This window comes from Protomyctophum parallelum (genome assembly GCF_964188405.1).
Source record: "Protomyctophum parallelum genome assembly, chromosome: 13".
Taxonomy (NCBI): domain Eukaryota; kingdom Metazoa; phylum Chordata; class Actinopteri; order Myctophiformes; family Myctophidae; genus Protomyctophum; species Protomyctophum parallelum.
This window is the reverse complement of record NC_139708.1, coordinates 37,599,429-37,621,741: the sequence shown is the minus strand read 5'-3', so window position 1 is coordinate 37,621,741 and position 22,313 is coordinate 37,599,429. Positions and strand designations below refer to the sequence as shown.

Genomic DNA, 22,313 nt, shown 5'->3' with positions numbered 1-22,313 from the left:
TTGGCCCGTTTGACTGTCAAGGGTTCAGCCTCCAGGAAGAAACCCTAAATACAAAGTTAATACACCATTGCACATAAAAACGACTCCAGGGTGTCTAATGAAGTACTGTATACTGTCACCTCATAGACACATACAGTAGACTCCAGGGTGTCTAATGAAGTACTGTCACTTCATAGACACATACAGTAGACTCCAGGGTGTCTAATGAAGTACTGTCACCTCATAGACACATACAGTAGACTCCAGTGTGTCTAATGAAGTACTGTCACCTCATAGACACATACAGTAGACTCCAGGGTGTCTAATGAAGTACTGTCACCTCATAGACACATACAGTAGACTCCAGGGTGTCTAATGAAGTACTGTCACCTCATAGACACATACAGTAGACTCCAGTGTGTCTAATGAAGTACTGTCACCTCATATACACATACAGTAGACTCCATGGTGTCTAATGAAGTACTGTCACCTCATAGACACATACAGTAGACTCCAGGGTGTCTAATGAAGTACTGTCACCTCATAGACACATACAGTAGACTCCAGGGTGTCTAATGAAGTACTGTCACCTCATAGACACATACAGTAGACTCCAGGGTGTCTAATGAAGTACTGTCACCTCATAGACACATACAGTAGACTCCAGGGTGTCTAATGAAGTACTGTCACCTCATAGACACATACAGTAGACTCCAGGGTGTCTAATGAAGTACTGTCACCTCATAGACACATACAGTAGACTCCAGTGTGTCTAATGAAGTACTGTCACCTCATAGACACATACAGTAGACTCCAGGGTGTCTAATGAAGTACTGTCACCTCATAGACACATACAGTGGACTCCAGGGTGTCTAATGAAGTACTGTCACCTCATAGACACATACAGTAGACTCCAGGGTGTCTAATGAAGTACTGTCACCTCATAGACACATACAGTAGACTCCAGTGTGTCTAATGAAGTACTGTCACCTCATAGACACATACAGTAGACTCCAGTGTGTCTAATGAAGTACTGTCACCTCATAGACACATACAGTAGACTCCAGGGTGTCTAATGAAGTACTGTCACCTCATAGACACATACAGTAGACTCCATGGTGTCTAATGAAGTACTGTCACCTCATAGACACATACAGTAGACTCCAGGGTGTCTAATGAAGTACTGTCACCTCATAGACACATACAGTAGACTCCAGGGTGTCTAATGAAGTACTGTCACCTCATAGACACATACAGTAGACTCCAGGGTGTCTAATGAAGTACTGTCACCTCATAGACACATACAGTAGACTCCAGGGTGTCTAATGAAGTACTGTCACCTCATAGACACATACAGTAGACTCCAGTGTGTCTAATGAAGTACTGTCACCTCATAGACACATACAGTAGACTCCAGGGTGTCTAATGAAGTACTGTATACTGTCACCTCATAGACACATGAAAAACTGGAAAAAAAAATACAACAATTGTGGCACTCCCTCTTTAAGTTTGCTATCCTCTCCCGCGACGTGATGTTCTTTTCATCATGGTTTCTCAACAGGGGAAGTTCATCAGAATCAACTTCGATGTCACCGGCTACATCGTGGGGGCCAACATCGAGACCTGTATCCTCGCTATGACGGAGCAGCCGGCACGGCCAGCTGAAAGGACCGTTTTCCAAAAATAACGAGGACGGGTGGGAGGAGTGAAAAGGATATGGGGAATGTGTTGAGCTTGGAGCTTAAGCCATTTTGGACGAGGACGCATCTGTGTTGCCTTAGGCTTTTAAAGCACTTTTACCCATTATTTTAATCTTTAGCTATTTTAGAAAAAAATGTGAAAATGTGGGCGCAAATCTTTGAATATATATTATTACAGAGCGAACGTTTTTAACTCAAATCTTTGCTTCTGAGGGGGTCCCTAGAACAACATATTTACAGATGGGGGTCCCTAGAACAACATATTTACAGATGGGGGTCGGCGGGCCAATTAGTTTCTGGGGTCCATTTGTTCTCAGAATCTGGACTATTACAGATGTCTTCTAACATAGGTTTTTCAGAACAGTTTTCTTAAAAACCTATGTTTCTATATCAGTGGTTCTCAAACTATTTCAGGTCAAGGACCCCCAGAATTATTATGTAATTGGCCGCGGACCCCAATCTCAAAATATGTAGTTCCAGAAACAAAGATTTGAGTTAAAAACGTTCGCTCTGAAAGAATATATAATATTCAAATTCATTCATACATGAGCTTGTAGATCTGCTATTTTTGCAATAGCTAAAGCATAACATAATGCTTAAAACACCAAACCCCTGTCCTGAATGGGTTAAGAACTTAGAGAGAGCCGTGGTTTTGGCTGCAGGGTTCTGCAGAGCTTTACGCTTAGACCACAGAAATGCATCTCTGTTTTGTACTTTGCGTTCCCCTGACAGGCTGAGACTGCATGGGACCACTCAGAGGGTCATGCATTCACAGCAGTGTTGTTTTTGGCAGCACATTTCTATTTTTGTTTTAGTCATAAACATTTCGTTTCTAGTTTTAGTCGACTAAATATCATACGATTTTAGTCGTCTAAATCTACAGGTGATTTACTCGACTAAAATGTGTTTTGGCGGGCCTTGATGCTGTCGTAATGACTGTTTTTACACTTGCTAAAAATAGCCGATCTTACAAGCTCACAGTTGTGAGCTTGTAAGATCGGCTATTTTCAGCATGCAAACAAAGTGTAAAATGACTTCTACTGGAGCTCTTGTCCACTAGTGCCTTCCTAACATTTTAGTCTAGTTTGTATTTGTTGACAAAATCGACAGTATAATTTAGTCTTAGTTTTAGTCATCATGGCTTAGTTTTTATGTAGTTTTCGTCAGTGAGAAAAGCTAGTCGACGAACATTTTTTGCCATAGTTTTAGTCGACGAAAACAACACTGATTCATAGCCATGCTTAGTGTTTGTCCATGTTTATGTGCTGTCCTGTATAGAGTAGAGGCTGCTTTCATGGGGACGCAATTTACTTTCTTTATAATGCTTGTTGCAGGAGTCAAAAATACAGAAATTGTTTCCTCACGATGATAATATGGTTGTTTTGGTAACATTTCCCATTCCAATAAGATTGATTGGTTCTGTACTTGTAAGAATGAGAATTCTTGTCTGAAATATGGCTGCTGCTAAGGTTTATGGAAAGGTTTATGGAAAGATTGACTGAATTGCTAAATTTTTTACCATGTTTAATACAGTATAATGGTGAAAAGTCATTGTGTCTTAACTTAAAACCACTTAAGCACAAAAATAACAACATTATGTCGTGAGCCTATTTCCAGCAAAAAAAAAAGATTTGGTGTAGAGGTGGGAAAAGAAGGAGTTTGCCGAGGATAGACCCCTGTGGCACCCCGGTCAACAAAGCTTATGGTAATAAGAACAGTAGCATTATAGTGGTTACAGTATACTGTCGTAGCTAATCTGTCTCACGTCATGTGATATCTTGGTCAGCCTTAATGCCTATATACTCTCAGACCTCCTGGAGAAGTCGAGGGCGATCAGGCAGGCCAAAGATGAGAGAACCTTCCATATCTTCTACCAGCTGCTGGCCGGAGCTGGGGAGCACCTGAAATGTGAGTGTGTGTGTGTGTGTGTGTGTCAATTTTCTCGTCTTCTAGATGGTGTCTTCAGGCATGGGAAGACTTTGAACCATCCTGTGAATTACTTAATATTAGATTGCTTGGGGCACGTTGGCACAGTTGGTAGTGCTGTCGCCTCACAGCTAGAAGGTCCTGGGTTCGATTCCCGCTCGGGACACTGTGGGTGCTGGCGGCGTGTTTCCTCCTCCGCGTCATCAGTGCCCATACCCGAGGCGGGGTTGGCGAAAGGGCCTTTCTGTGTGGAGTTTGCATGTTCTCCCCGTGTCCCCTAGGGTAGGTACCCTCACAAAAACATGCCGTAATCCTGGTCTCTAAACTGCCTCCCCCTGGCCAGCCGGGACGCCTGATGGAGGGGAAAGGAACTGGTTGGAATAACGTGTTCCTTGTTCCTTCCACGCGCTACGTCCAACCAGGGAAACTCCCCCTGTCAGGTGTAAAGGAGCAACTTGGACACTCAAGCATGAAGGAAGCATGAGTTCAAGTCCGTTGCTCTCCCTAGGTTGGCGGAGGGTGTGTAGAGCCCAGGATCACAATAGATAATTGACACAGGGGTGAAAAATGGGTTACAAAATCGTGGGACAAAAAATATAAATTAAAAAAAATATATATATATATATTAGATTGCTTGCTTTCTCGCTTGCTCGCTGGCACGCACGCACGTACGCAGCACGCACGCACGCACGCATGCACCAACTCACTTAATCATGTCCATGTGTGTAAAGACAATTCATTTTACACTTGGTTGCATGCTGAAAATAGCCAATCTACAGTACAAGCTCACAACACGTCGCAGCGCGACTGTTTTCACACAGTGTAAAAACAGGCATTGTGGGGCCCGCCGAAATACATGTTAGTCGACTTTGAATCAACTGTACATTTAACCGACTGAAATCATTGTCCCGTCTAATGTGCAATAGTAGTAGTAGACAGGATGTAGCATTATGTTATACTTTAGCTGTTGAAAAATAGCAGATCTACAAGCTTGTAGGTCTGCTATTTTTGGGCTTGTAGGTCTGCTATTTTTGGGCTTGTAGGTCTGCTATTTTTGGGCTTGTATAGGTCTGCTATTTTTGGGCTTGTAGGTCTGCTATTTTTGGGCTTGTAGGTCTGCTATTTTTGGGCTTGTAGGTCTGCTATTTTTGGGCTTGTAGGTCTGCTATTTTTTGGGGGGGGGGGAATCGTGAAAATGTGGCGCAAATCTTTGAAGATATATAATATTCATTCCGTCTGTTGTTCTTCCTCCCTCTCTGTCAGCTGACCTTCTGCTGGAGGGTTTCGGCAGCTACCGCTTCCTGTCCAACGGGAACCTCACCATACCCGGCCAGCAGGACAAAGACAACTTCCAGGAGACGATGGACGCCATGCACATCATGAGCTTCTCCCACGAAGAGATCGTCTGTGAGTCGGCCCCGTTCCTGCACAGCACAGCACAGCAGGGACGTGCACACACACATAATTATAGGCCTCGTTCACACGACACGCGCAAGACACACTCGAGTCCTGCGTCTTTTCTGTGTGTCATGGCCGCCTCGATGCATTTCCAATGGGAGTCACATGGTTTGATGACGCAGCCTTGTTGTATGGGGGGGGGGGGGGGGTCATCCACCCATCATGTGACTCCCATTGGAAATGCATTGACACACAGAAGACACAGGGCACAAGTGTGCCTATAGGTGTGACTGAGGCCATATAGACTGACTTCGTACACACCTACACAACAAATGTTCGGTCCGTGTGCGATGGTCTGATTGCTGTTTGATTGCTGCTCCAATTCCTTTTCAATGGGAGTCACATGGTTTGATGAGGGGGAAGCAATCAGCAATCAGCAATCAAACACAAATGTTTGATGTGACCAAACATTTATTGATTGGTGTTTGGTACGTGTGAATGTGAATGAGGCCTAGGTGTGTACGAAGCCTCAGCAAATGTTTGGTTGTTTTTCTTTTTTTGGGGGGGGGGGGGGGGGGGGCACCACAATGCTTTTCCAATGGGAGTCACATGGTTTGATCAAACATTTGTGTGTTTGATCGCTGATTGCTGGTGGTGTTCTGCCCCTCCCCCCCCCATCAAACAAAAATGTTTTGGTTCAAACCATGTGACTCCCATTGGTAAAGCATTGTGGTGGCCCAAAGAAACGACCAAACATTTTCTTGATTGGTGTTTGGTACGTGTGAATGAGGACTAGTTATTTTAACCCATTCTGAACGGGAACCCATTTTGGTGTTAGCATCATGTTATGCTTTATCTATTGAAAAATAGCAGACCTACAAGCTCTTAGCGCGGCACCGAGTGGCGCGCTAAGAGCTTGTAGGTCTGCTATTTTTTTTTAATCGAAGAACGACTGACATAGAAACATAGCTTTTTCAGAAAACTGTCATTTTCAAACAGACATTTTTGGAATCTGATCTCAGGTCAGAATGGGTTAAACAGAAGTTGTTTGATTTACAATACGCTGCAGACGTACTGTACTGTATAGCATGACTTCTAAAGCTTTTCTACTGTGGTTCCCGTGCAGGTATGCTGAAGGTGGTTTCTGCTGTGCTGCAGTTTGGAAACATTGTCTTCAAGAAGGAGAGGAACACGGACCAGGCCTCCATGCCTGAAAACACATGTAATAATACATTATGAATATTATGTATTTTGACCTCAAAACAATGCATGTGGCTGGTGAAGTTGTGAGACGTATGTACAGTGTTTTTTTATGCCTAGATTTCTTTTTTTTTTAAAGATTAGATTCCTGCCTTAGATTGTACATCGGCAGCGCCACTGTAATGAGCCATATGCAGTAAATACATCCTACTATAAAAGTGCCACGTCTCTGCGTGCGTACATGTGTGTACGGTTGTAATGCACGTAACTCGCGAACCATTTGACCATATTCGACACACGCGTTCCACACCCCACAGGGAGTGCAGTGCCCGGTATCGAGTCAGTCGGACCCACGGTTCTCCAGAAACACCACAAAAGGCTCTGCTCAGGCTCTGACAGTGGGCCTAATGAGGCCAACTCCTTTCACCTGCAATTTCCAAATCCTTATGTCATATATGGGATTTGTGGACTCTTACGGCGGGGCTCCACCGGGCGCGTTGCGTCTCCGTCGCGTGCGTCAAAAAACGAACCGGGGCAATTTGAATGCAGTCATGCAACGCAACGCAACGCAACACAACGCAACGCAACGCAATGCAACGCGGGCAGTGGAGCCACCCTTCATTGATTAAAAATGGAACCTTCCCTGACGGTGACGCGACGCTGACGGCCCGGTGGAGCCCCGGTGTTACCTCACAGTCCACAGGCAAATCAGAGCACTGGTTTGAGCCGGAAAGGCCCAGACCACAAAAAAATCTACTGAATTAAGTTCCTGTTTTTTGGATAATAATATTATTTATATATTAATTTTTTTTTTAAATTTATGTCACGATCCCTTTAATTAAAGGGACATTTCACCTCTGGAAGAAACTGCAGTCACTCAATGTTATTAGTTATTTGTAGATATACTGAAATTCGATTTTTTTATTTTTATTTGCACCCTATGGCCAGAAAAATAGTCTCTGTGTTTGTCTGTTTGATTATGGGGTTTGACCAGGGGGGCAGTCAGCCAGATATTTCGTGAAGCCTCATTTGAAATCGGTAGTTCATAATAATGGCCTGTTGTGGCGCTGGACTGGACCCAAAAAGCCCCATAGCCCCATAGAGGCCCATGTATTTTGGCCCAACTTCACCTAGACTGTATTACCTTAATAAACATGGTCATGAATACTTTCTTCTTCCAGTCACTAGTTTAAAGTCTCATTTCTAATGTCATAATATTCTTTTTGGAAAATTATGGTCCCATTAATTAAAAAAATTACCATAAAGAAAAAAAAACATCGCGTATGTTCTGAGGGGCGTGGCTACCGTTACAGTCTATGATCGGGATTTCCCCACCCACTCGAGTCAAAATAAAAACCAACGGAGAAGAAGGGGGGAAGTCCCGCCTCGTTGTCTGGGCAGCCAATGGCCAGCTGGTCCAAAACGGAGCCAGCCAATGGCCAGCTGGTACCAAACGGATCTAGAAAGATGGCGACTTACAGTGCAGGAATAACAGGCTTCATTTTACGTCCATGTTAGACCCGGCGAACGCTTTGTCCATATTTTTTACAGTCTATGGGTTTGACGTCATTTGGCTCTGTAGAGCCTACAATGTGACGTCATTTGGCTCTGTAGAGCCTACAATGTGACGTCATTTGGCTCTGTAGAGCCTACAATGTGACGTCATTTGGCTCTGTAGAGCCTACAATGTGACGTCATTTGGCTCTGTAGAGCCTACAATGTGGCGTCATTTGGCTCTGTAGAGCCTACAATGTGACGTCATTTGGCTCTGACGAGCCAAAATCATTTCGGCACTACAGCGCCGAAACAGCGGTAAAATAGGAGTATGAATCGGCCCTAACTGTCATGGATGTAGACAGAGTCGAACCCAAGTGCAGAGCAACAACAAACAAGTAGTAGATAAGTAGATATCTATAAAGTATTTAATAAAGAATAAGGCAGATCTTACACAGAAGCAGTAGGCAGGAATCAGGCAATTGCAGAATGACAATGCAGTCAAAACAGGAATCCACAGACAAGCAACCACGACAACAAACTATATGAACTGACAATGAGAGTTTGTGAAGAGTCCAGTTTTATTCAGTATTTTAGCTGTGACGTGAGCGCCCCCTCCTGAGATACTTCCGGGTCCTACTTTTGTGTCGCTTTTGTGTCCCCATGGAGTTATACTGTGACGCTCTGTCGGACTAAATCTGAGACGAAAACAACCACGAAAGTCTCATTTTACCGCTTTCCTTTCCTGCAACAACAAAGCTGCGCTGCTCTCCCAAATCTGACAGTGACAGGCCGTCTGTCCCACATGGAATACTATCGCCATTTTATTTGATTGTGTCAAATAAATCCTCAATAATGCAAACTAGATTCAACATACTCAAGCCTGCACACATTCTAAATATACCCCAGAAATATTTTACCGATCAAATGGACTGTTGCCACCTTCAATAATAATGATAATAATAGTCTTTATTGTCTCCACATCATATATTTTTGTTGTCATGGACACTTGTACAAAACATTAATAATTCCACTCGAGTTGGAAGCATTAATACCTATTTTAACCCTCTATGGCTTCCTTTCTGAAAAATAACGTCACTGTAAAAAGATTCTATTTACAATGAGATGCGGACAGGAGCTGGTGCCACTTGGACCCAGACGTAACGTAGCACTACAAAATGACGTCGGACTTAAATACTGAATAGGAGCAGGTTGATTGGTCAAAGTGTTCACAGGTTGGCTGACGAGGGAGTTGAAGACAGGTGTGTAAATGGGACTGCAGTGTGGTGGAAATGAATGTGGGAGTGGCCATGGTGGAGTCACAGACTGAGAATGTGACACTAACAACCTGTGCTTTGTGTGTTCCTTCTGCTCCTCTACCAGAGAGAATGTGACACTAACAGCTGTGCTTTGTGTGTTCCTTCTGCTCCTCTACCAGAGAGAATGTGACACTAACAGCTGTGCTTTGTGTGTTCCTTCTGCTCCTCTATACCAGCGGCCCAGAAGCTGTGCCATCTGTTGGGGATGAACGTGATGGAGTTCACCAGAGCCATCCTGTCCCCCCGGATCAAAGTGGGCCGAGACTATGTGCAGAAGGCCCAGACTAAAGAGCAGGTGAGAGAGACGCTGATCTCCTCCTCATAGAAACGAGACTATGTGCAGAAGGCCCAGACTACAGAGCAGGTGAGAGAGACGCTGATCTCCTCCTCATAGAAACGAGACTATGTGCAGAAGGCCCAGACTACAGAGCAGGTGAGAGAGACGCTGATCTCCTCCTCATAGAAACGAGACTATGTGCAGAAGGCCCAGACTACAGAGCAGGTGAGAGAGATGCTGATCTCCTCCTCATGGAAAAGCTGCACGTTGACACGCGGGGATACAATTATTCATGACCCTTATGGGTTCATTTGTATACTCTTTTGTTGGTGCCGTTTTGTTGGTGCACAAAATGAGCATGAATGTCAAATGAACAGTGGTGGAAAGTAACTAAGTACTTTTACTTAAGTACTGTACTTATAAGTACAATTTTGAGGTATTTGTGCTTTACTTGAGTATTTCCAATTTCCAGTACTTTTACTTCTACTCCACTAACATCTCAGAGCCGACATTTGTACTTTTACTCCACTACAATTATTTGAAAACTTTAGTTACTTTAGTTACTTTGGCGATTTTAATTTTTATTAGAAAACATACATTAACCACTTCAACCCAATACATTTTGGCTATTTTCCCCTGGTTAAATATCTGTCTGACTGCCCCCCTGGTTAAATATCTGTCTGACTGCCCCCCTGGTTAAATATATGTCTGACTGCCCCCCTGGTTAAATATAATTATGTCTGACTGCCCCCCTGGTTAAATATCTGTCTGACTGCCCCCCTGGTTAAATATGTGTCTGACTGCCCCCCTGGTTAAATATCTGTCTGACTGCCCCCCTGGTTAAATATGTGTCTGACTGCCCCCCTGGTTAAATATGTGTCTGACTGCCACCCTGGTTTAATATGTGTCTGACTGCCCCCCTGGTTAAATATCTGTCTGACTGCCCCCCTGGTTTGCTGCCCTCAGACTGGTACATGCGGCCATGTGGGTGACATGGCTATTATCTATCATTCATGTCGTGGCTCTCCCCTGGTCTCTCTCTCTCTCTCTCCCTGGACTTTGAAGTGTCGCTGTCGATCTTTCCCCAGGCGGACTTCGCCATTGAAGCTCTGGCTAAAGCGACATACGAGCGTCTGTTCCGCTGGCTGGTCCATCGCATCAACAAGGCTCTGGACAGGACCAAGCGCCAGGGGGCCTCCTTCATCGGTATCCTGGACATCGCTGGCTTTGAGATCTTTGAGGTGCTCGCATTTCATCACAAACAGTCCAACACTCAATCATGAGTTTAGCTTTAACCAATTTAGACCGATTAAAATGTCGTCCTCTCTCTCTCCCCTACTCTCTCTCTCTCTCTCTCTCTGTCCACCTGCAGCTGAACTCGTTCGAGCAGCTGTGCATCAACTACACCAACGAGAAGCTGCAGCAGCTGTTCAACCACACCATGTTCATCCTGGAGCAGGAGGAGTACCAGAGAGAGGGCATCGAATGGAGCTTCATCGACTTCGGCCTCGACCTGCAGCCCTGCATCGACCTCATCGAGAGACCTGTACGTAGCGTTGCACGCACGCACGCACGCACGCACGCTCGCACGCACGCACGCACGCACCAGGATACGTGCCCCTCCAGCACCAAGATACGTGCGCATGCACGCCCTAGGGTCCCATTCAAAGTATAGGATCTTTGAAAATGCGGTGCCACCTAGTGGCAGACAAAAGCACTGTAGAGTAGGGCTGACCTCGATTAGTCGAATAGTCGACTAATCGATCGGAACGGGTCTCAGTCGACTGACCACCTCTTAGTCGACTGAACAAAAAATTGTATTTTGCTCAGTCGACTATTAGTCGACTAACAGCAAATTTATTCATCTATCAGTCGACTATACAAATCCTTAGTCGGGGACAGCCTTACTGTAGAGATACAGCATGATAGAAAGACATCACAGATTCGCAATTACCATTGTTAGTGCGATAGACACAAAGATGCATTGGCACGCATGCACGCACACACGCACAGGTACTGTGCATTTCTGCATATATTGCTTGTTTATTGTGCAGGTATGAGTGTTCATAAATGTGCGTGTTAATATGCATATAACCAGTGTTTTTCACTGACAAACTAAATGTAAACTAAATGAAAACTAAGCTATGATGACAAAAACTAAGACTAAATATATTGACAATTTCGTCAACAAATTAAAACTAGACTAGAGATCCATTTTACACTTGGTTGCATGCTGAAAATAGCCACTCTAAAGCTCATTTTAAGCCATTACGACGGCTATTTTCAGCGACGGCATCGAGGCCCGCCAAGGTACATTTTAGTCGACTAAATCAACTGTAGATTTAGTCTTATGACATTTAGTCGACTAAAACTAGACTAACACCAAAGCATTCCAGGTGGCTAAAATGTGACTCAAACTAAATGAAAACTCTTCAAAAGACTATGACATAAACTACAATCCAAATTTGCTGTCAAAAACAATACTGCATAATTATGGGGGCGGGTCCCCAGCTAACTGATAGTTTGGAGTTAAATTAACCTTGATTTTAACAATCTAAATTGGGGGTCCCGCAGAGTTAGAAATGCGATGAAATGGGGGTCCGTAGACTAACAGCATGTCCCATGTTCTCTCCCTTGCCATGGGGCTCTGCAGACCAACCCGCCTGGCATCCTGGCGCTGCTGGATGAGGAGTGCTGGTTCCCCAAGGCTACGGACAAGACCTTTGTGGACAAGGTGCTGCAGGAGCAGGGCACGCACACCAAGTTCCAGAAACCACGGCAACTCAAGGACAAAGCTGACTTCTGCGTCATCCACTATGCGGGACGGGTAGGTACTGCGTATACAGGGAGGAGGTCTTACTGTATCTTATTATGACGTCTCCCATTTTGTACAAATCTCAGAGTTGCAGACTTGTAAACGGGGGGGGGGGGGGGGGGGGTGCATACTTAGTTTAGACTTTGTCATTGGTTAGACATGGGTTAAGGTTAGGTTTAGACTATAGTCATTGGTTAGACATGGGTTAAGGTTAGGTTTAGACTAGTCATTGGTTAGACATGGGTTAAGGTTAGGTTTAGACTAGTCATTGGTTAGACATGGGTTAAGGTTAGGTTTAGGTGTGCTGCCCCCGTGGGAGGTTAGGTTTAGACTAGTAATTGGTTAGACATGGGTTAAGGTTAGGTTTAGGTGTGCTGCCCCGTGGGAGGTTAGGTTTAGACTAGTCATTGGTTAGACATGGGTTAAGGTTAGGTTTAGGTGTGCTGCCCCGTGGGAGGTTAGGTTTAGACTAGTCATTGGTTAGACATGGGTTAAGGTTAGGTTTAGGTGTGCTGCCCCGTGGGAGGTTAGGTTTAGACTAGTCATTGGTTAGACATGGGACGCTCTTATCATCATACAATTATCATACATCACATCCCGTGCTCAGCCAATCAAATCATCTCAATTTTGATACGTACACAAACGAACAAGAACGAAAAGAACAAAAGTTAAAGATTTTATGACATTCATTTTCATTTATTTTTATTTTTATTTTTTATTTTAGGTTTTATGACATTCATTTTCATTTATTTTTATTTTTATTTTTTATTTTAGGTTTTATGACCTCAATTACACCCAAAAAACCTGAACTTTGAACATTGGATTTTCTGTGGTCTGAAGTTTTCTTTGGGGTTTGGAAGCCTTTTGAGCTACAATGAAAACAGGCAACACAGTGAAACAGTGACATCTGCTGGCAAATCCCATTGACATATATGGGATTTGCAGTAAGTGATGTCACTTACTGCCGGCAAATCAGAGCACCTGTTTGAGCCAGAAAACCCCAGATCACAGAAAATCTACTGAATGTTAAAAGTTCATGTTTTTCGGGTGCAATTGAGATTAGAAAACCTAAAAAAAATAAGAACAATTCCAAAACCTTTTTTTTTATGTCACAATCCCTTTAAAACAAAACCAAAAACATCAGCCATGCTGTTATTATTTGAAAGTCCTTAATTGACCCTTCCAACGATATACTTTGTTTTAAATCACAAGGCGTACAAAACAGAGCGCTGCTAAATTAACTTTTCTCAAATTAAGCTTAAACCACAGACTTGTGTCCAATTAATTTGTGCTTTATCCTATAGAGTGATGTCAGTCGCTGACGATCTGTTATTTCGGGACGTTCGGCGTTTTGCATGTCTTGCACAGGACCAGTCCCCCATTACCTCATTAATAGGACCATGTATTTCTGAGCGCCAGAGTGATTGAAATATCCCTTTTTAAACCACTACTCCTATACAAGTCCACATAATAGCCTCAGATCGTTCCATGTGTTTTTCTTTAGGCGAAGCGCTATAGCTCTCGTTTCTGTGGGCCGGTGGGTTTCTTGCGGTCCCCTTCCTCGGAGGCAGCAGACCTTCGCTCCTCCTCTGAAAGCGTATAATTAAGCAGGTCATTGCTTCGACACAAAAGCCCGGTTGTCTTGCTGGCGGCGGCGGCAGGAAGCCCACATCTGGTTCGCATCGGCGTGTGACTGTGACTCGACCACGCTGCCTGGTAGCGGGTTACATAACGGAGGCTGTGTTTCAACCTTCACCTTTTACTGCATGGGCACCAGCAGGGACGTGCAGAGAGTGTTTTAAAGGGGCAGGGGCTGAAATCCCGTGAGAGGGCGCTTTTGGACAAGAAAATAGCAGATCTACAAGCTCTCACCGCGTCACGCCGCGGCACGTTGAGAGCTTGTAGATCAGCTATTTTCGGGGCGCAAACCCAGGCGTCTTTATTTACTGGAGATATGCGGTGAATACGAAATGGATTTAGAAACAAATTAGTAAAAAAAAATGGAATGGAAAGGAGAGGGAGGGGCATTTGCATTTCTTTCACCGTAGTATAAACGCTGCATTCGTGGTCTGGTTAAGGGCTGTTGTTTTACAGAAGGCGTAAAAGGGGCAGGGGCCCGAAGCCCCCTTTGATGTCTTATGGGTGCACGTTGCCTGTTGAGCACGGTGGTCTAGTGAATACAAGAAGACTCGCCCCGTTTCTGTTTTCCTCCCAGAATCTTCCCCAGTGAGGGGTGTGGGAGAGGCTGGCCAGCAGACGGCTGGATTTTGAATTTCTCTAACTATAAACTTTCATGACAGCAGAACAGCCCTAAGTATAAATATCATTTATGAAAAGCTACTACAGTGAAGTCTGTTCACAGAAGTTGTTGTAGGATAATGTGGGGATTATCTGACGAGGTACCATTTGAGGGGGCAAAACCTTACATATAATACTTACTTACTAAATAATACTAAATTGTTTATAGGGTCAATAAATGTAATATTAAATAACCTTTCCACAGGAGTATCTTTTTATATTTTTCCAAAAACAATACAAACAGCCAATATCATATTACAATGTTATCCCCCTCACTGGGGAAAATTCCGGGAGGAAAAACGGGCACGCACCGGGGTGAGTCTTCTTGTTACCGGTCTAGTCTGCCATCTGGAGAGAGGAGACACATATTTCACCACATTCCAGAGGAGGCTCCCTCTCTCTCTCTCCCTCTCTCTCTCTCTCTCTCTCTCTCTCCATCTCTCTCTCCCTCTCTCTCCATCTCTCTCTCCCTCTCTCTCTCTCCCTCTCTCTCTCCCTCTCTCTCTCTCTCTCTCTCTTGTAGATCTGCTATTTTTGAAAAATCGTTAAAATGTGCCGAAAATCTTTCCGAAAATTGTCATTTAGAAAACTTTTGGCAAAAATTGTTGCACATTTTTACGATAAAAAATAAAATAGCAGACCTACAAGCATAGCATAGCGCGCCGACTGAGTGGCGCGCTACAAGCTTGTAGATCTGCTATTTTTCAATAGCTAAAGTATAACATAATGCTTAGTTAAAACACCAAAAGGACACCTCCTAGTCATGATGCAGATGTTAAACCTCATCCAGTATTCACTTCTGGATCCAGCATGACATTATTTTATTGTCATTTTATATAGATCAAATGAAGACGTTGACGTGGAAAAAGAGTGCAAACATAGTGGGGTTATTTCCACTCCCATGTGCTCTGATCCAATCCACATGGAGGACTTTATCTTAACCCATTCTGACCTGAGATCAGATTCTAAAAATGTCTGTTTGAAAATGACAGTTTTCTGAAAAAGCTATGTTTCTATGTCAGTCGTTCTTCGATTTTTCAAAAATATCAGACCTACAAGCTCTTAGCGCGCCACCAGAGATGGGCAGTATTTGAAATACATGTATTTGAAATACTTTTTTGTATTTTGTAATTTGTATTTCGCTGGGATGGAAGAAATGAGATGTATTTTGTATTTAGATACATTTTTTGACCCAGTATTTGTATTTTGTATCAAAATACATTTTTGTACCGAGTGGCGCGATACGAGCTTGTAGGTCTGCTATTTTTTGAAAAATCGAAGAGCGACTGACATTTTTTATAATCTGATCTCAGGTCAGAATGGGTTAATCAGACCAGTGTGTGTCCAGTGGAAACCTCGTGTGAACTACGAGCTTGTAGGTCTGCTATTTTTTGAAAAATCGAAGAGCGACTGACATTTTTTATAATCTGATCTCAGGTCAGAATGGGTTAATCAGACCAGTGTGTGTCCAGTGGAAACCTCGTGTGAACTACGAGCTTGTAGGTCTGCTATTTTTGAAAAATCGAAGAACCACTGACATAGAAACATAGCTTTTTCATAAAACTGTCAGGATGTAGAAGACATTTTTAGAATCTGATCTCAGGTCAGAATGGGTTAATTTCGACTTTAGGCCTAAACGGGTTAAGCATAATTATAGGTCTTCTGCCTCCTCCTCCTCCTCCTCCTCCTCCTCCTCCTCAGGTGGACTACAAGGCTGACGAGTGGCTGATGAAGAACATGGACCCCCTGAATGACAACGTGGCCACGTTGCTGCACCAGTCAGCTGACAAGTTTGTGTCCGAGCTCTGGAAAGACGGTGAGTCTAACCAACCACGCTCATGAAGCTCACCATGTTAAAGGTTTTATGACATTCATTTTCATTTATTTTTCTTTTTCTTTTAGGTTTTATGACCTCAATTACACCCAAAAAACCTGAACTTTGAACATTCAGTGGATTTTCTGTGGTCTGAAGTTTTCTTTGGGTTTTTTTGGGCCTTTTGAGCTACAATGAAAACAGGCAGTCACAGTGAAAACAGTGGCATCTGCTGGCAAATCCCATTGACATATATGGGATTTGAAGTAAGTGATGTCACTTACTGCCGGCAAATCAGAGCTCCTGTTTGAGCCAGAAAACCCCAGATCACAGAAAATCTACTGAATGTTAAAAGTTCATGTTTTTTGGGTGCAATTGAGATTAGAAAACCTAAAAAAAAACAAGAACAATTCCAAAACCTTTTTTTTAATGTCACAATCCCTTTAATAATTATAGCCTATTATGTCAAAGCATATATATATATATATATATATTATATATATTTTAGACAAACAGTTTCAGCCACCTGCCTCCTACCTACCCTGCGGCGATGCTGCCATATAGCGTGTGGCTTTTATTTATTGGCTTATATTTCCCGATATTTATATTTTATAGAACAACCATAACACGCCATATCACGATAGTACCATTATCCCAAACCACAGACAATATCCAGTCTAATAATATCATGATATGAATATATTAATATTCATACTAGGGATGTCCCCATCACGTTTTCTGGCTCCCGATATCCGACTCCGATTTGTTGAAAATGATGTGATCGACCGCCATTTTCCGATCACCCGATCCGATCAGGACAACCCTAGTGCTATATATACTGTACATATATTTAATCAGACCAGTGTGTGTCCAGTGTGGAAACCTCGCATGAATCTGATCTCAGGTCAGAATGGGTTATATAGCACTAGGGTTGTCCTGATCGGATCGGGTGATCTATATATATATATATATATATATATATATATATATATATATATATATATAGTACACATATGTATTGTGTATCCTCTACCATAATAGTCTGTTCAAGAGACACATTATTATCTGTCTGTTCAAGAGACACATTATTATCTGTCTGTTCAAGAGACATACTGTAGTCCAGAGACACATTATTATCTGTCTGTTCAAGAGACATACTGTAGTCCAGAGACACATTATTATCTGTCTGTTCAAGAGACATACTGTAGTCCAGAGACACATTATTATCTGTCATAAAGAGACATAGTCCAGAGACACATTATTATCTGTCATAAAGAGACATAGTCCAGAGACACATTATTATCTGTCATAGCCAAAGGAATGATTGATAAGTTATCTTTTCTACTCCAGTAGAAAAACACAATGTTTTAGTTTTTAAGAGATTTTTTTTTTTTTTTTTTTTTTTTTTTACTTTCTTTTTTAATGTATATTTTTGCTGGAATAACTAACCAAATGGAATGGATGTGATTAAGTAACACGTTTAACAAGATTGTTATGAGTTAAGTTATGAGCTTGTGGATCGGTTGTTTTGGCTATTATAGACATTGGGGGGGGGGGGGGAGGGGAGGCCAGGTTGTAAGTGATTAAGTCTGTCTGTTAGCTTGTGACTAAATATATAAGTACTACCTTGGAATGCAACATTTCCTGAAAAGTCCTGTGTGTGTGTGCGTGCATACTGTGTACACCAAAAAATAAAAAAGCAGTGGTGGAAAAAGTACTCAATTGTTTTACTTAAGTAAAAGTACCAATGCTGCAATTTAGAACTACTCCTTTACAAGTAAAAGTACGGAATTGAAAATGTACTTGAGTAGAAGTGCAAAAGTATCGGCATCATAAAGTACTAAAAGTAAAAGTACTCATATTGCAGAATGTCCCACTTCACAAGTTCAAAATGTGTACAAAGTCTATTGAAAATAGCCGATCTACAAGCTCACAATTGTGAGCTTGTAGATCGGCTATTTTCAAATGGCCAAAATGTATTGGGTTGAAGTGGTTAATGTATGTTTTCTAATCAAAATTAAAATCGCCAAAGTAACTAAAGTAACTAAAGTTTTCAAATAATTGTAGTGGAGTAAAAGTACAAATGTTGGCTCTGAGATGACGTAGTGGAGTAGAAGTAAAAGTACTGGAAATTGGAAATACTCAAGTAAAGCACAGATACCTCAAAATTGTACTTGAGTACAGTACTTAAGTAAAAGTACTTAGTTACTTCCCACCACTGTAAAAAAGGCATATATATATATATAGGCTCACGGTCCTGTCGTTCTCTTCCCTGTGTCTCATGCCTACGCGTCTATATTAAATATATAGACATTCAGACATTTCAGAGAGCGTCTTTCTATGACACTGTCTCTGGCGGCGTGCTCCATGAGGCTCCAGGTGATCGATAAGGACACTTTATCTCTGTGTGACACTGGCTGCTCCCTCGCTATCGATAAGGACACTTTATCTCTGTGTGACACTGGCTGCTCCCTCGCTGTCGATAAGGACACTTATCTCTGTGTGACACTGGCTGCTCCCTCGCTATCGATAAGGACACTTTATCTCTGTGTGACACTGGCTGCTCCCTCGCTATCGATAAGGACACTTTATCTCTGTGTGACACTGGCTGCTCCCTCGCTATCGATAAGGACACTTTATCTCTGTGTGACACTGGCTGCTTCCTCGCTATCGATAAGGACACTTATCTCTGTGTGACACTGGCTGCTCCCTCGCTGTCGATAAGGACACTTTATCTCTGTGTGACACTGGCTGCTCCCTCGCTATCGATAAGGACACTTTATCTCTGTGTGACACTGGCTGCTCCCTCGCTGTCGATAAGGACACTTTATCTCTGTGTGACACTGGCTGCTCCCTCGCTGTCGATAAGGACACTTTATCTCTGTGTGACACTGGCTGCTCCCTCGCTGTCGATAAGGACACTTTATCTCTGTGTGACACTGGCTGCTCCCTCGCTGTCGATAAGGACACTTTATCTCTGTGTGACACTGGCTGCTCCCTCGCTATCGATAAGGACACTTTATCTCTGTGTGACACTGGCTGCTTCCTCGCTGTGTGTGGCTGTACGGTTATATCCCTCTAAGACCCTGCAGCGTTGCTTTTTAGCAACAATTTCATTTTATTTAATTACAAAATTATTATTATTTTTTCTGTTCTTTTTTTCACCTAAACGTCATCAGTGATGTTCATTGCAATGCCATTTCAATGCCATTGGTCATGATATTTGCATATAAATACCCCCCCACAGAGGCTGAAATTCACATAAATAAAAAATGTGCATGTGAACATTTTTTAACCTAAGACTTTTGACCTTTACCCTAATAAAAGTAGGTAAAATAATTGTAATATGTTTTTTTGTGATCATTAGAATGTCTAGAACATGTTTTATTCATTATTGTGAAAGATATCCCCCAAATGTAAATTATTAATTTATTATATTATTATATAATTATTATAAATCTTTCATCAAACTTTATTTTTTTTAACATATTTTTTAGTCTTAGTCCTAGTAGTACAAAGTAGTAGTAAGGTTGAAATCTATTTTTTGCAAGTAGAAATTAATGCAGGTCTTAGAGGGATATAGGCCTCATCAGCAGTGTTGTTTTTGGCAGCAAAGAATTGTTTTTTAGTTTTTAAGTCATAGTCTTTTGAATAGTTTTCATTCAGTTTTAGTCACATTTCAGTCACCTGGGAATGTGTTAGTGTTAGTCTAGTTTTGGTCGACTAAAATGTCATAAGCTTTTAGTCGACTAAATCTACGGGGTGATTTAGTCGATTGTAGTCGGCTCACAATGCGTCGCGTATATCTTGTAGATCGGCTATTCTCAGCATGCAACCAAGTGTGAAATGACTTATACTGGATCTCCTGTCCACTATATTCCCTTCCTATAACATTTTAGTCTAGTTTTTATTTCTTGACGAAATTGTCGATAATATTTAGTCTTAGTTTTAGTCGTCGTGCCTTAGTTTTCATTTAGTTTCCATTTAGCTTTCATCAGTGGAAAAAGGCAGTCGACGAACATTTTTCGTCATAGTTTTAGTCAACGAAAACAACACTGCTCATCAGTTCCCCTGCACGCTCTCTCTCTCTCTCTCTCTCTCTCTCTCTCTCTCTCTCTCTCTCTCTCTCTCTCTCTCATAGCTGCAGTTTGTTCCTCTGGCTCTGCATGGCTGGACTGTCTTTGTACTGATATACTGACAATATCAGTCCATACATCTGCATCATGACTCATGAGCTATTAGATCTAGATCTCATCTAGACACACAGGATCTGACATGAATTTTGACCTGTTGGTCAAGATTCAATTCATCCCCTGAGCAAGCAGGACATTATAGGATATTAGCTATTATCTCCATGGTACACATGTCAGCACTTACGCAGGAAACTGGAGTCAAATCCGTGGTAGAGGAGGAAAGCTACATAGTGCAGCCTTATCCATTTCCACTGTGAATAGGCCATTCACATAGCCAATAGCCAATGTACAAGTTCTGGTATATTGACTAAACCGATATCGGCCTGGCTCTAGTCAGGTATATTGCCTTCCAAAGTCCTCCATCATGGCAGCCATTCTGTTAGATGTTAAAGGTGTGTACAGTACGGTGCGGGCACGGTGGAACAGTTGGTAGTGCTGTTGCCTCACAGCTAGAAGGTCCTGGGTTCGATTCCCGCTTGGGGCGCTGTGGGTGCTGGCGGCGTGTTTCCTCCTCCGCGTCATCAGTGCCCATACCCGAAGGTGGGGTTGGCGAAAGGGCCTTTCTGTGTGGAGTTTGCATGTTCTCCCCGTGTCCCCTAGGGTAGGTACCCTCACATGTTCTCCCCGTGTCCCCTAGGGTAGGTACCCTCACATGTTCTCCCCGTGTCCCATAGGGTAGGTACCCTCACATGTTCTCCCCGTGTCCCCTAGGGTAGGTACCCTCACATGTTCTCCCCGTGTCCCATAGGGTAGGTACCCTCACATGTTCTCCCCGTGTCCCCTAGGGTAGGTACCCTCACATGTTCTCCCCGTGTCCCCTAGGGTAGGTACCCTCACATGTTCTCCCCGTGTCCCATAGGGTAGGTACCCTCACAAAAAACATGCAGTAATCCTGGTCTCTAAACTGCCTCCCCCTGGCCAGCCGGGGCGCCTGATGGAGGGGAAAGGAACTGGTTGGAATAACGTGTTCCTTCCACGCGCTACGTCCAACCAGGGAAACTCCCCCCTGTCAGGTGTAAAGGAGCAACTTGGACACTCAGGCATGAAGGAAGCATGAGTTCAAGTCCGTTGCTCTCCCCTTGTCCACAATATATGGGGACTAGGTTGGTCTCCCCTTGTCCCCCATATATGGGGACTAGGTTGGTCTCCCCTTGTCCCCCATATATGGGGACTAGGTTGGTCTCCCCTTGTCCCCCATATATGGGGACTAGGTTGGCAGAGGGTGTGTAGAGCCCAGGATCACATTAGATGATTGACACAGGGGTGAAAAATGGGTTACAAAATCGTGGGATAAAAAATATATTAAGAAAGAAAAGGTGTGTACAGTATGATGTATCTGCCCTGGCTGTGCTTTGGTGTCCAGTTCTGCCTGACTGGACTCAGTGGAGTGTGAGAGAAGCACGCCTTTGCACGGATAGCGTCGCTGTAGCCCAGAACTACATCAAGGACCCACAATCAACTTAGTCTCTTGACTAAAACAGTAAAAAAACGGCTTCCTTGGAAACTACACATTTCATGGACAACATTCTCTGATGAATATCCAATCAAAATGTTGTCAGAAATGCGTATATAAATTGAGCTTTGCCCTTTTTTCTACTGTGATTTATTCAACATCTCACCGTTAGATGTACTATTCCAGTCAGGTCAACATCTCACCGTTAGATGTACTGTTCCAGTCAGGTCAACATCTCACCGTTAGATGTACTGTTCCAGTCAGGTCAACATCTCACCGTTAGATGTACTGTTCCAGTCAGGTCAAGTAGTATCACACTAGACCAGGGGTGGGCAACTTTGACGATGGCGAGGGCCAATATATTTCCACACTCACTCCAGAGGGGCCACAGTGCATATTACTGTCGTAGCAAAAAATTGCCGATCTACAAGCTCAAAACGCGTCGCAA

At 43.1% G+C, this 22,313-nt stretch overlaps 1 protein-coding gene across 1 annotated transcript in view; it reads left to right on the top strand.

Annotated features, from left to right (window-relative positions):
• LOC310868629 (myosin-10-like) overlaps nucleotides 1–22,313 on the top strand; it is a gene marked incomplete at its 5' end in the record, with an annotated part of 206,772 nt that overhangs the window by 115,186 nt on the left and 69,273 nt on the right. Inside the window, 9 exons of the mRNA XM_083779087.1 lie at nucleotides 1,541–1,604; nucleotides 3,489–3,587; nucleotides 4,869–5,012; nucleotides 6,130–6,225; nucleotides 9,193–9,311; nucleotides 10,382–10,534; nucleotides 10,666–10,839; nucleotides 11,947–12,120; nucleotides 16,108–16,222. Of these exons, the coding sequence (XP_083635213.1) occupies nucleotides 1,541–1,604; nucleotides 3,489–3,587; nucleotides 4,869–5,012; nucleotides 6,130–6,225; nucleotides 9,193–9,311; nucleotides 10,382–10,534; nucleotides 10,666–10,839; nucleotides 11,947–12,120; nucleotides 16,108–16,222 (1,138 nt within the window). The remainder of the gene's footprint in view (nucleotides 1–1,540; nucleotides 1,605–3,488; nucleotides 3,588–4,868; nucleotides 5,013–6,129; nucleotides 6,226–9,192; nucleotides 9,312–10,381; nucleotides 10,535–10,665; nucleotides 10,840–11,946; nucleotides 12,121–16,107; nucleotides 16,223–22,313) is intronic.